The sequence below is a fragment of the Corapipo altera genome, unplaced genomic scaffold, assembly GCF_003945725.1.
Source record: "Corapipo altera isolate COAL_440 unplaced genomic scaffold, ASM394572v1 61286, whole genome shotgun sequence".
In the NCBI taxonomy this organism is placed as follows: Eukaryota; Metazoa; Chordata; class Aves; order Passeriformes; family Pipridae; genus Corapipo; species Corapipo altera.
Window position 1 is genome coordinate 788,736 of NW_020884907.1, and position 13,979 is coordinate 802,714.

Consider the following 13,979-nt stretch of genomic DNA (forward strand, 5'->3'; position numbering starts at 1 on the left):
GGTTGTTGAATTATTTGGAGAGAAATCAGGGGTTTTTTATGGGATTAGAAAATTAATCTTCCTTTGCAGAACTTCACTTTTAATTATTCATCAGCTGCTGCATAGGATGGGCTAGTTTCTACACATACTAAATAAAAAATCTTATTGCAATGTAGAGACTGATAAGCAGACATCCCCTCCCCAAACAATTTAAAATTACTGAAAATACTTGGCTTCTCTAACCACTTCCCTTTCTGTGGGATAAACTACTCTCTGGGAAATCAGAAGTTCAAAGTCACCCATACATGACTACAAAGAATCAGATACACACTTTTCAGGATTGTAAACATTGATCTCCTCCAGGAAAAGGCTGTCATTTAGGAAACCAGTGTTTCCTGTCCGTGCTAAGAACTTCAGGATGATTCCCTTCTCTGACCCCAAGAAAACCACGGTGTAGTTCTGATAAGGCCCAGCAGCAGAGTCCACAGCAATTTTGGTCAGTCGGTATCTAAAATAAAAATACAGCATTTTGCATCATTTGAGGTTAGATCGTAATTTTTTAATCACTTTTGCCACTTCAGATAACTGCATTGCAGCCTTCTAGCAACTATATAACATATTGGAGCACTTTTCCTACCTGCCTATAAGTCAACACAGACTGCACCAGTTTGGCTCCCCAGATGTTGGGGAATTTTCATGTGTTTGCATGTCCATATGACCAATAGCAAGCAGAATTGTCTGCAGAAAACTGAAGGGATGTTAAGAGTCTGAGGGCATTTAGGAATTATCGTTCTGATCAAAAGGAAAAGCCTGGTAATTTCTTCAGGCAGGGAAAGACAGTCAGCATGGTGAACTTCTTCAAAATTTCATGCTCTGTCACATTAAAAGCAGCAATAATGATAACTGAATTAGATTCAACTTTTTTTTGGTTAGGAAAAGCTGTGCCAGTACAATATTAAAATACTAAACACCTTTTTACCTCATGAAAAATACAACCCCCACCAAGCGAATTCAGTACTGGGGTGATATCGAATCTTGGGATGACTCAATTTATTGAAAATGAATATACTGGTAATTTGGTAGCAGTTAGCTGGTACTGGCTATCAAGGGGAAGCACTCTGCAGAGTTTGCTGCTCTCATCTTTGGTTGGAGGCATAAAACCTGACATAAAAACCTGAGATAAGACACATTACTAAAGTCTGATTCTTCAGAGCTAAACACTGCCCAGCACAAAACTCCACCCTTGTTCAGACGAAGAGAGAAAAATATGGCAAAAGTTAGTTATATTATTCTGCTCACAGCTGGAAGGTAGATAAGTAGTATAGTGACCACAGTAAAGAGTGAGAATATATTTTGATAGGAAAGTGATGGTGTATTTACCACTTGTTGATGTATGAGCCTTTGTTCAAATCTGTTATTATTTACCTTTTGTTGCCATAGAAAGGATACAGACTATGTGATTACTTATGCCTATATACTTTTGCAAACATTAAAGCATACCAGTACATAACCTGACATACATCTACATATCCTGTGAACATATCCTGGCAGACATGTTTGTATCCTGTATACATATTCCTGAGTTGTCTGCTGATCCTTGCCCAAATTTTTCTACAGAGCCATTCTCAAACACTGACAGGTAGGTCAACCTTCCCTGCACAGCATTTCCTCCAAGATCCGGTTTCAGCATAGCGTGATTGGAAAGGACTGAGGGTTTTTCCTATCTTGAAAGCTGCTCAGGGAGTTCTGCAGCATCTGCTCAGCTCTGCCACCACTCCTTGCTGGATTCATGCCCAGCACACCAAGGACATTTACAGAGTTGGAGAGTACTTGGAACACGGCTATTAGCACAACTTGACAGCTACAATGAGGACAAGAGTTCACTTAGTGGTACGTACCTGACCATTGTTCTCAGGAACCAGGGTCGATTAACAATTGAAGGTACAGCCTCATCCATCAGTGGATGTGTTTTGATGAAGTTCAGAGTATCATCTGGGAACTCATTAGATGTTACATATTTTTCTAATGATGCAGAGCCAGCACAGCAACCAGGCCTATGTAAAACAAGAGAGTAAAACCAGAAAATTTATTTGACATCAAGAGCAAACCTCCTTTTGTTATGAGGCCCTCACTGAAATCTGATGTGCTTTACAAAAGTTTAAATGGAGGATTGAGAAGTCTAGTGGACTTGTTCAGCCCCTCAAAGTAAGCCTAAAATCTTGTTCTATCCTCCATTCAAAAGAACTTCACGTCACCTAAAAGCACAAAGGCATTTCTTCATCAGGAGTGTTACACAGAGCGTTTGTAGTTTATCCACTCACATGGAACCTAATCACTGCATGCATGCACTTGGCTTGATTCTGCCGACTGGCACAGGTACTTTCCTGTTTGTAACTTCCCTAGTTGACTGATCTTTCGTGGAATAAAAGCAGTCCCTATAATACAGAAGGAAGTTGATTTTTTTAACAAGGCGTGAAAGAATGCCACTTTCAGTCCTGTCTGGTAGAAAGCAGAGTACAGCAGAAGACAACACAGATAGCATCCATGTAAACATTGGTTTTACCTTTCACTTAATTTGGATGAGATGATTTAAGAATGATAGCACTTTGAGGACTTTCACTGAAATGTTATCTATCATTCTGTGCATTTTAAATGCAAAATGGCTCACCTTATTTCTAAAATCTACCCTGATCCTAAGAGGTAGCTTAAATTTCGTGCCTGGACAAGCCATCTCTACAAAGGAAGCAGAAAAATGCTTTGCCTGTTGTTTGTATTTTGTGGGCCATTTTCTATAACAAAAGGTGCATTTGATGTCATTTTCTAGAGCACTATGACTCTTCAAATCCTTGAGCCACTGTGAGATGGGAAGATGAAAGATGGACCATTCACTCACAAACAAACAGCAGCATCCAATTTTCATCTACTTTTATGTGGATAGTCACTGACATCAATGGAGTAATGTCAACCTGAACAAAATACAACACTGGTCCTATCATATGAGTTGCTCAAATTCAGATAAATATTCAAACATTAGGTAAATAAATCTTATGTAGGAAGGTAGCATAGGACTGGAAGGAACCAGCTGCATCGACAACTCTGGTCCCATATGAGCTGAGGAATGAAAACTACATGTAGACACTGTGTCCTCTTGCCTCTTCATATCCAAAATATTTTGGTTGTCTTGTAACTGCACGTAGAACTAGCAAAAGAGGAAGAGAAGGAGAAACCAAGGGTATCACTAGTTTCCTAGGTCCCTGCAAGGGCTCTGACTCATGAGGCAACATTCCCAGAGAACTCGAGGGAGCAGCCTACACCTTCTGGCACCATGGTGCTTAGGCTTTCTGTATATCTAAGCTGGAGGCCTATTTACTCCTAAATCCTAATTGCATGATTGGATTAATCCTGTTTTAATCTCAAAACTGGTTTAATCCAGTAAACATAATGCCAAGTAAACCCTGCTGTTTGGCCAAACAGGGAAGCAAGGCCCCTGAAAGGCTCCAGTAGGTTTCTGAGAAATATTGGGATCAATAGGGGCAGAATTCCTTCTGCACCATTTTAAGATATTAAAAATGGCCTTATTTCAAAGGTGCCTCTCATGTACTTCAACATGAGTTAGAAGTAGTGATTACTTCTGTTAAGCAGATTGATGGCCAAATGTTACATGAAATAGTGTTCAAAATTCACCTCACATTATCTCTTGAAGGCTTAAAAAGAGAAGTATTATCCCATCATTATCATAACTGTTAGCCTGCTCATCCCAAACTCATAATGCAACTTGCTTATCTTCCTTCCCACTGAAAGAGATTTGTCCTTCTCCTTTCCCTCTTCCCTGACAATATTCACTATCTGAGTAAGTTCTAAACAAATGACCTTGGAGCTGTTGGGCAGCCTTACAGTCCCATGGCAGCCTATCATGTCAACAACTTGTTGAAATACTGAAGAATGCAGAAAAAAATCCAGCAACAGTGCTTGAAGGTGCCTTACCAAGTCTCAGACTGAAAACAAACACAGAATTTGCCAGATTTCCCAGTCACCTCCAAGTTCTTCTCTTTAGAGACAACTTCAGAATAAAGACAGCACAGGAATGCTACATTTGGCAATTCCAAAACATGGTGGACCAAATTCAGATTAGGCAGAAGCTCACAAAGCCACCATAAAGCTTTGTAAAATCATAGAATCACACAGTATCCTGAACTGGAAGCGATCCACAAGGATCACTGAGGTCCACTTCCTGGCCCTGCACTGGACAACCCCAAGAATCCCACCATGTGCCTGAGAGTGTTGTCCAAACACTTCTTGAACTCTCTCAGGCTTGGTGCTGCGACCACTTCCCTGGGAAGCCTGTTCCACTGCCCAACCACCCTCTGGGTGAAGAACCTTTTCCCGATCTCCAACCTAAGCCTCCCCTGACACAACTTTAGGCCCTTCCCTTGGGTCCTGTCACCACAGAGAAGAGATCAGTGCCTTCCCCTCCTCTTCTCTGTACAAGGAAGTTGTAAATGCAATGAGGTCTCCCCTCAGTCTCCTGTTTTCCAGGCTGAACAAACCAAGTGACGTCAGTCACTCCCTGTATGGCTTCCCCTCAAGGCCCTTCACCATCCTTGTTGCCCTCCTTTGGATGTCTCTAATAGGTGACATATTGTGGTACTAAATACTGCACAGAGTACTCCAGATGTGTTTTTCTTTTAAAGTTAAATAAGGTATCACAAGCAATGTAAAACATGCATTTGAGTGATAGAGCTTAACTGAGATAAATGAATTTTATTTATCTACATGCATATCAATAGCTCAGAGCAAAATGAGACTGGTGTAAATGAGTTAACAACTGTCTGTCAACAGCATTTTGTATGAAATGGGTACTTTCAGGAAGTACAAAGAGAGTGTAATAGAGGAGGTGCATGGAAACATGAAGGAAGTGGAAATAGGGAAAACAACTCACAGGAGGAATGAGGCAAACCGAATCTCCAGTTTGGCGGAATGCTCTTTTTTTCTTTCCATAATGCATCCACTGTGGTACTTAAATTCCATGTTAATCACAGAACAGCAAACTACAAAACTGGTGCAGGCTTTGCAATAACATATATCCATTACCGAACCAATTTGCAACAGGTGTGTAATTCACACCACTCTGAAGTGATTATTCTGACCAAGTGAATCTGATGCTGGCCTGATTTATGCTACACAAATCTTCTTTAAGTGGAAAAATTCTCGATTGTATACTTTAGATCCAAATTCAACTGAACTTCTATTTTACTGTTGCAACATGTATAATTATATCTGCACCTTACAAGGCTCTTCAAATTACCAAAAAACCTGCATGAAGGAACACAACAATATCATCATACATGAAATGTACCTGGGCTTGGGCACTCGTTCATCAGGAACTGGTGTCCATGTGGAGTCTGGAGACTTTTGTTCTTTGAATCTCCCAGTAAATACATTGGCAATGTCAAGCATGTCATAGGCACAGACTGCAGAGCCAGGGATGCTGCAAGGTAACATTTCCCAGAAATTGTTACTCATTCCGCAGTTATGCATAAAACCTTGAGCAAAAAACATGCTCTGTAGGAGTCTTAGTGTTACAGGCTACTCACTTCTGTACTCTAAATCTAGTATTGACAGGAAAAGCCAGCCCCATGCAAAAGCCTGAAACATACCAATCAGCAGACAGCTCCTGCCAGCAGAATTTGTTTCAAACCCTCTACAAAAAGAGGTAATTGCAATGATCTTGAAGAAGGGAAAGAATCTGGGAAACTCTGGCTACCACTGGCAATGTATGAAGAGTAATGGCCAGTCTCATTCAAAGCCCATTATTTGGAAATCTACGTTCCTGTAAGTCATAACATCTCTCAGTACTAACTCTCACAGTCCCTGTCATGCCTCAAAAAATATACTGTACACAGTTCAGAAGTTGGTGCTAATCAAACTGAAAGTGTGCTGCAATGTGCCATTGACCTGGCATTTATGTGTAATTACTCCATCCTCCCATGGCCTGACCTCCACAAAGTTTTCCCAATGGAAAGGAGTTAACTGTGCTCAGGAATTTGCTGTACTCAATGAGATGTAAAGAGCTTACAGAAGCAAATTCAATGTTGTTTTTAGATCATAATGTTGCAAATTTCAACTTTTTGAATATTTACATGCAACTGTACAACAGTATTGTCTAAACATAATTATATTGTTACCTACATAGTTTCTGAAAGTCTTAGGGGTTTCCCATGGTCAGTCACTTGGAAACATGAATTATTCATTTATCCACCTTTCCTTTTTTTTATACATGAACTACTATTCTTTTCTTTTTTATACATGAACTACTCTCTTTGTGTCTGGCTTTCACCACTTGATTTTATTGTGCAAACAGCATGAACTCAGCTGGCTGAGGCTTTCAATCCTGTTTTTATCTAGTAGTTTATTATACCCAGAGACAAAATACAGTAACTGTAATACTGTTACAGAGAATAAACTAAACTCATAAAGGTATATAAATTGATAGAAAAATAACAGTTTGCATATTAAAAGGTTTCAAAATGCGTGTTACTGAAGAAAAATAAGTAGGGGGACAGTATAAGTCTTACTTTGATATCCACAGATTGTGCTTTTACAGGGAGGGAAACTTCGAAGCTCTATATTAACGTGATACTACCCAACAGTAGTTTAAAATGGAGGCAGTCCCACGTATGTTGACGTAAAACATGGTCAAGGGTATATGTGGCCACAGAGAGGCCCTCTCCCCTAAAAGACACCTCAAAATCCACTCTAGCAATAAGATTTTGCATTTTGCTGAATTCAGTTGTAAAGAAAAAAACGAACCTAAAATCTTGGGGTGTGTTTACAGAACTAAAAGTGCTGAGAATTGTGCTCAACATGATGGAGGGATTGCTGTGGTTAGAGGATTGCAATATCTTTTACTATTAAGGATGGCAGTTTGCAGGTCTGTAGCACAATGAAGTGGTAAGGATGGAGTGCTGCGGGTGGCAGCCATGCCATCTCCGAGCCACTGGACTGCAATCCATCACCAGCTTCTACCCTGAGTGACCTTAGACTAGACTGAGGAATCTCTTACAGTTCACTCTAGGGGGAAATTTTGTTCCAGAGACCAAAGGTATTTGTTGCAGCTTTTCCTTAGTGAAGGAGGAATGAAAGAGATACATCCATGTTGGAGATTTCACAGAATCATAGAATATCCTGAATTGGAAGTGACCCACAAGGATCACTGAAGTCCACTTCCTGGCCCTGCACTGGACCACCCCAAGAATCCCACCATGTGCCTGAGAGTGTTGTCCAAACACTTCTTGAACTCTCTCAGGCTTGGTGCTGCGACCACTTCCCTGGGAAGCCTGTTCCACTGCCCAACCACCCTCTGGGTGAAGAACCTTTTCCCGATCTCCAACCTAAGCCTCCCTGACACAACTTTAGGCCCTTCCCTTGGGTCCTGTCACTGGTCACCACAGAGAAGAGATCAGTGCTTGCCCCACCCCTCAGTCTCCTCTTTTCCAGGCTGAACACACCAGGTGACTTCAGCTTTTCCTCATATGGCTTCCCCTCAAGGCTCTTCACCATCTTTGTAGCCCTCCTTTGGATGCCTCTAATAGTTTAGCATCCTTCTTACACTGTGGTGCCCAAAACTGCACACAATATTCAAGGTGAGGCTGCCCCAATGCAGAGCAGGGCAGGACAATCACCTCCCCTGACCAACTGGTGATGCTTTGCCTGATGCCCCCTAGGACATTGTTGGCCCTCCTGGCTGCCAGGTCTGCCTAACAAGGTGTCTTCAAGAATATACGCTTCCTGTCATCTTCAGTGTCTGGCAAAAACTGGGGCCTATAAAATAGTATCTTGATTTTTACACCAAGAACTTACATTTTAAAATGCAAGCTTTAAGGAAAAGAGTTATTCATGACACACCACAGGAAATACTAGCAGAATGGGAAGACAATCTTAATTTTGAGATAATTGCAAGATATAATCTATTTTCTGACGTTGAATCTCTGTTTGTTCACTTGTTTTTATTAAGCCAGATTGCATGCAAAGAGATCATCTTAATTTAAGCTTGTATTCCCTACTGGTAGCATAATTATTCCATTGCAGTTCCTATTGTTTTGACGTCAAAAGCAGTGATTATATATTACAGGCTCAGGTTTACTCTCATTTGAAGTCAGTTCTGTGAATGACCTCATTGAGGTCAGGCTTTGACAAGAGGTAGCAAGTGTACAGCAAAACTAGATGAATTTCACTAACGAAGCTCCCATTTTGCTCAAATGTTACTCTGTGAAGTTGCAATATAGTTTTTAATTAGAATGTTACTATTTTATTTTAACTTCTCCGGGAGTCCTCAACAGTTGGATAAAACTTCTAATAAACTCCGGAGAAACATGTTATAATGTGTAACAGTAATAAAGTCTTTGCAGGTAAATGCACACTTTTGGATAAACACGCAAACCATGAAATAGGTGGTCTGGGGACGCTTCTTCCCAGCCAGCAAGACAGCTTAGGACCTTGAATCTCCCAGGAGAGTCAAAGGTCAGCAAGGTCAATGCAGGGTCAAGGATCAATGCAAGAGTCAGCAGGGATGCAAGAAATAAAGGGAAGGAGATAATGTGGTTCTTGGCAGACCCAGTCCTTTCTTTTGTGAGGAAAAAAAATGGTATTTTCTCTTTGGAATAACATTCTGCAAGTTACATGCTGTAACACTTCTTGGTGGCTGGTGTGAATTATTCCAATGGATAGAAAAGTATGTCCAAGGAATGTGTCCCAATAGTAAATGGCTCAAAGCTGCTTTTAGTCATCAGATATAAAATGCAATAAGCAACACCAGGGTTCCTTAAAATGAAACACAAACTATTGGTAAGTGCATGGCACATAATAATTATAGTGTATGAGCAATCACTTCTTGTACCTTCATAAGTGAAAAGAAACTGCACTGAAAAGCAAAATATAAAGGAAATAGAAGGTAAAAGGTTACTGTGCCTATTACCTATTATATGGAGTGGAGAATGTAGCTAAAACAACATCCCGGCCATTGAAATGGATAACATCTGTAACTGCCTGCAGTATGTTGAAGTAGAAGTGTGAATCACCAGGAACTGAGCAGTTCAACCGGGCCTTGAGAAAGGAAGTCCACTGTTTTTCCAGCACTCTCTGAGATCCTCCCATGTCATTTTTGCAAACCTGGGCCACCCTTGGGAAAACTACCTGGAAGGAATAGAGCAAAAATAATGGAGAAAATTAAATGACTGTTTGAACCAAAGATTTTGCTGGAATACTGCTTTTAAAACATTTGGAATAACACAGCAAGGTGCTTAATTTAATACCACATTTCTGTAATTTGTGACAAATAAGAAACACGAGAAAAATTAAGCTTTGGAACAGTGTGCTATGAAAGATAAGACTGTGGCATTTACTATACAGCCATAAATCCTTCAGGAGATCTGTTCTCAACCCATATAAAACTCATTTCCATACAGACTGCTTAGCTTTCTATTTCCCCAAACAAAAGCACATTTCATATTCACAATCCCTGCAACCCACACTGCCTGCTCTGACTCTTGTGTTTTCAGCACTTAAAAACTATGCAAATCTTGCTGGGCTTTTATTCCTGCTCTCCACCTTTGTGACCTTGGTCAGCTTTTCTGACTGCTTAGTCAGAAAGCTATTGTGAAATTAGCAAAAATGCAAAAAGTGTTTAATTATTCTTTGCAGAATAGCAGAGCACAAAATTCCTACACCTGTTTACTCAGCACTCCAATTCATATTTCTTACAGAAAAATATTTCCCTTCTTTGGAATCCATTTTTAACAATTATCTACTATACTGAACTAACTACATTAGCCTTAAGCTTTTTATAATTTCAGAAAAGCGACTCCAGCATAAACCATCACTGTAAGAAACCACAGTTTCCTTTCAAGACAGTGCAATGTTTCACTCCAACCAACCTTTTGGCTTGAGCAATAGGAATCCTCTCAAAATGATGACCTTTTCATCATGATTTATAGTGCTCATTTCAAGGTCACTCCTAACAGCACTGGTCCAAGAATAGCATAAGTTTTCCTCCTCCTGAATCTAACAAAGTCATTCAAGGCAATGTTTTTGCCCTTACCTTTCCCATGCTGTTGTACTCCACTGCTATTTCCCGGAAGAAGAAGTATATGTAATTGCCATAGTCCACTGCCTGAACAAAGTATGGTTCTAGAAAAAAACAACCGAAGATATCCTATTTAGGCACCACATACAGCATATAGCATGCCAAGAGAAGTCAAATACATTCACACTTAATATCCAGAGTGAAACATCTGCATTTGACAAACTTGATCAGTTTTCAGAACTAACAACATCATCACAGAAGAATCACTGTCTGGGGACAGGAGAACTGGGGACAAGTCTGTGCACCATCGCTGCAAAGTAGTTAAGTCTTTGCCTCTAATATGTCCGCCCAGCATGGAGCAAGAGGAGAAGTAAACAGGCATTTATAACTGTATGCCTGAGGGGTCCAAGCAGTGCTCTTTATGGCATGCAGGCTGTGAGTGGAGTGAATAACAAACCAGGTAACGGTTTCTGCCCACATGTGTCTGCAGCATCAAGCAAAGTGGGACAGCTAAAGTTGACGTCTGGCAAAACATTTCTGCATGCAGAAAAAGACTTCAAACTATGGCTTTGCTCACTCTAAAATGCTAACTTAAAATCACTACAAATGCTAACTATTCCTAACACCTCCATAAAGCTAAACAGCACCATTCTTAACAATGGGGGCATTTAAAGCACAGAAATTGCCTAATTTAATGACAGCAGTACAGTCCCTAAGAACTATAACAGAAAGGCTTTGTGCAATATTCCCATAATTTATTTTCATTAATGAATCTTAACGTTACTAGATAAACCTTCTATACTTCATAAAGCCTTGACTGTTACCTAAAAGTCCTGTGGCAGGAATATTTTCAAACACAGCCAAAGCACACTGAGCCCTGCAAGTTCCAATCCAACAGATGTAAACTGGTGGATTTCAGCTTGGAAAGCTCACCGGGACACATATTCTGATCTACCTAGCTCACAGGTTCTGTCAGGTCCAGTAACTTGGGATCAGGAGAAGAGAGGAAGAGATAAACAGATCAGGGTAAGCAAGAGGTGTAATCTAGTTCCTGCTTTCTGCCAGAAAGCACTGGTGAAATGACAAAGAGGCCTGTCAGGAATCAAAGTCTCTCATCAGAGATGCCGCTTTTTTCATTGTGTGTGTTTATCTACCTTTCAACCACTTGGAGTCATGTTTAACTGTTCGCAGAGTTGGGCTGTCTCCAAGGCTCCGGTATATGACTGCATCTATTGCAAGGAAGTCGGTCACTGTGGCAGAATACAGCTTTCCCTCTGGGGAGTAAGGAAAGAAGAAACAAAGGGGAAGGAGCATTACAAATAATACAATTGCTTTCTATCACCAGTCAAATGAGGTGGAGAACACAAAACTATCACGATCTCCTTAGGAATACTGGAGAGAAAAAAATCCAGCTGGGTAAATGGGACTGAGTACTGAACAAAAGCAAGTCATTAGTTTGCAAAATGGTAATTTCAGAGGGATGCTGTAGGAGAAGACACCTTATGGAATAATTCTTCTCCAGTTCAGGTATGTCATACTGAACTACCTTATCCAGTTTTTCTGCACAAGCCTCTGGTTCAATGCTCAGAAATCCTGCACAAGTATGTGAGCAAAACAAATATAACAGAACTGTTAGTTTTAACTGGGAGGGCAAACCAGACAGGTCTTGGAGACTGTAGGCTAATTGACACTTACGAAAAATTCTCCTCTTGAGAGCACTTTTCCTCTGCCAAAGATCACTAGGAAAAAATTAAATAGCGTGCTGGGAGCCCTGCCGAAACAGCGATGCAAAGAGATGGAGGAGGATTGCTCGTCAATGTTTCTTTTCTAACATGCATTTTAGGCATGAATTATGCATTCTACTCTCTTAAGAAGTGGAGGACTAGTGATAAGAAAGGGTCTATAAAATGGCACCCCAAGGACAACCAAAAGATGCAACACTATCAGGAGGTAAAAACACGAGATTTAGCAACATTTTTAAATTTTATTTGTTGCCTAATCTGTTTGCAGGTCATGGTAACTGTACAGGACTGTTTTCATGTGTGAGATAGATCTTGAAACATGATGTCTGGTAGGCGCACAAGCATTGCAGCATGAGGACAGAAACTTGTGCCTCTGTTGCATTGCATAAAAACTAGAATTGCCTACATCTCCTTTAACAGAGATTATGCTGAAGGTAGCAGCACTGGGGACATACCCAGGACAAAGCACAGAGGCTTTTATTGGTCAAGGTCTCCTCATTGTACTTTCAGACATCATTTACTTTAAGACTGAGAGGAGAACTCATTAATGCATATAAAGATGTCAAAGGTCTGTGCCAAGAGGATTGTGCCAGACTCTTTTCAGTGGTGCCCAGCAACATGACAGGGAGCACTGGCCATAAACTAGAACACAAGAAGTTCCACCTCTACATGAGGAAGAACTTCTTTACACTGAGGGTGGCAGAGCACTGGAACAGGTTTCCCAGGGAGGTCGTGGGTTCTCCCTCTCTGGAGACATTCAAAACCCACCTGGATGCATTGTATAACCTTCCCTAGGTGACCCTGCCTTGGCAGGGGGGTTGGACTAGATGACCTCCAGAGGTCCCTTCTAACTCTAACAATCTCTGATTCTGTGAATTTCAGCTCCAGATTTAAAATTCAGACTGTTCTTCATTAGCAGAATTGTATGCCTTGTTCTGAGTCATGCAATTCTTGTCCTTATCTGGCTACTTCAAAATGAGCATTTTTATTTAGCAAAACAGAAAAAATAATTACCACATCCCCCTCTGCTGATACGAAACCCAAATTTAAAATAGAATAAAAAGCTGAATTGTTTAGATATGGATGTCTGAACTCCTGTTAATACAACCACGCATTTATTTTCTTTCCTGCCAAGTTCCTGAATACCATGTGACCAGTTACAATTCCCACATATCAGCTGTAATAGCTACAGGCTGTAAGGAGCCATATTCACATAAGTGCACCCAACAAACTTAGACGACCTGGATTAGTGCCCCAAACTGCTCTGAAGCGGCTTTTCACTGCACTCTGAAAAATTATCATGGGTATCAATATGTATGGTTTGTAAAACAGTAGATTTACAGGGTATATTCTACAAGCATTTATTTGAACAATATCAAATTTATTCTGAATCACCATGAAAGAGTATGACCATTTCTATAAATATTCTCTTTATTTTCAAATAATACGAAGATTTCTTATTATGGCAAAGTGGGAGTCATCTTACCAAACTTCATCTGCATGCAAAGTGAATGTTTACAACAGGCTGGTCACAAATGCTTTCTTGGCCAGTATACTGAAAAAGGCCCTTCTGAAAGGTCATTCAGACGGCCTTGAGGATAGGGAATCTGAGATACATGGGAAAATTATTTCTCTGAAGCTGCTTTTTTCTTCCCATGCTTTATGAATTACCTGCTTCAATTAGAGAATTTCTCCTGTATGTTCTTTTAAGTGTAATTAAGAAATTACATACTACCACCATCATCATCACCATTATTCTTGAAACAAAAGGACCCATTTATTTACAGTACAAAGAGTAAAAAAAAAAAAATTAAAAAAAATGAAACCTGTTAAAGAAACTCTCCTTTGTGAGGCAGACGATGATACCTCAAACACAGTAGTGCTTAATAGAGCCCTTTGGCCACAGACTCAGTTGAGAGTGGCTGAAATACTTTTGCACTCTTAAATATTTCCATGTGAGCATCCAGGCTCTGCTTTCTAGCATTACACCTGTTGAAGAGGACTGACATTATCCTGGATGACTTCTTTATTTTCTTCACCGCCTATTTTACAGCCTAATCTAAAACCAGATCACCAGGATTCACTCTAAGAGAAGTTCAATAAAGAAAAAATTTAATCAGGAATTCATGAAGAGACATACAAAAATACTACACAGCCAAAATTAACCCCATTATAAG

At 40.2% G+C, this 13,979-nt stretch overlaps 1 protein-coding gene across 6 annotated transcripts in view; it reads right to left on the reverse strand.

The window, feature by feature from the left end:
- SEMA6A (semaphorin 6A) overlaps positions 1 to 13,979 on the reverse strand; it is a 134,807-nt gene that overhangs the window by 39,885 nt on the left and 80,943 nt on the right. For all 6 annotated transcript variants that reach the window (XM_027652479.1, XM_027652477.1, XM_027652478.1 and 3 more), the window contains 6 exons: positions 11,215 to 11,334; positions 10,076 to 10,164; positions 8,954 to 9,171; positions 5,336 to 5,467; positions 1,878 to 2,033; positions 311 to 487 (listed from right to left, as the gene is read on the reverse strand). In XM_027652479.1, the coding sequence (XP_027508280.1) occupies positions 311 to 487; positions 1,878 to 2,033; positions 5,336 to 5,467; positions 8,954 to 9,171; positions 10,076 to 10,164; positions 11,215 to 11,334 (892 nt within the window). The remainder of the gene's footprint in view (positions 1 to 310; positions 488 to 1,877; positions 2,034 to 5,335; positions 5,468 to 8,953; positions 9,172 to 10,075; positions 10,165 to 11,214; positions 11,335 to 13,979) is intronic.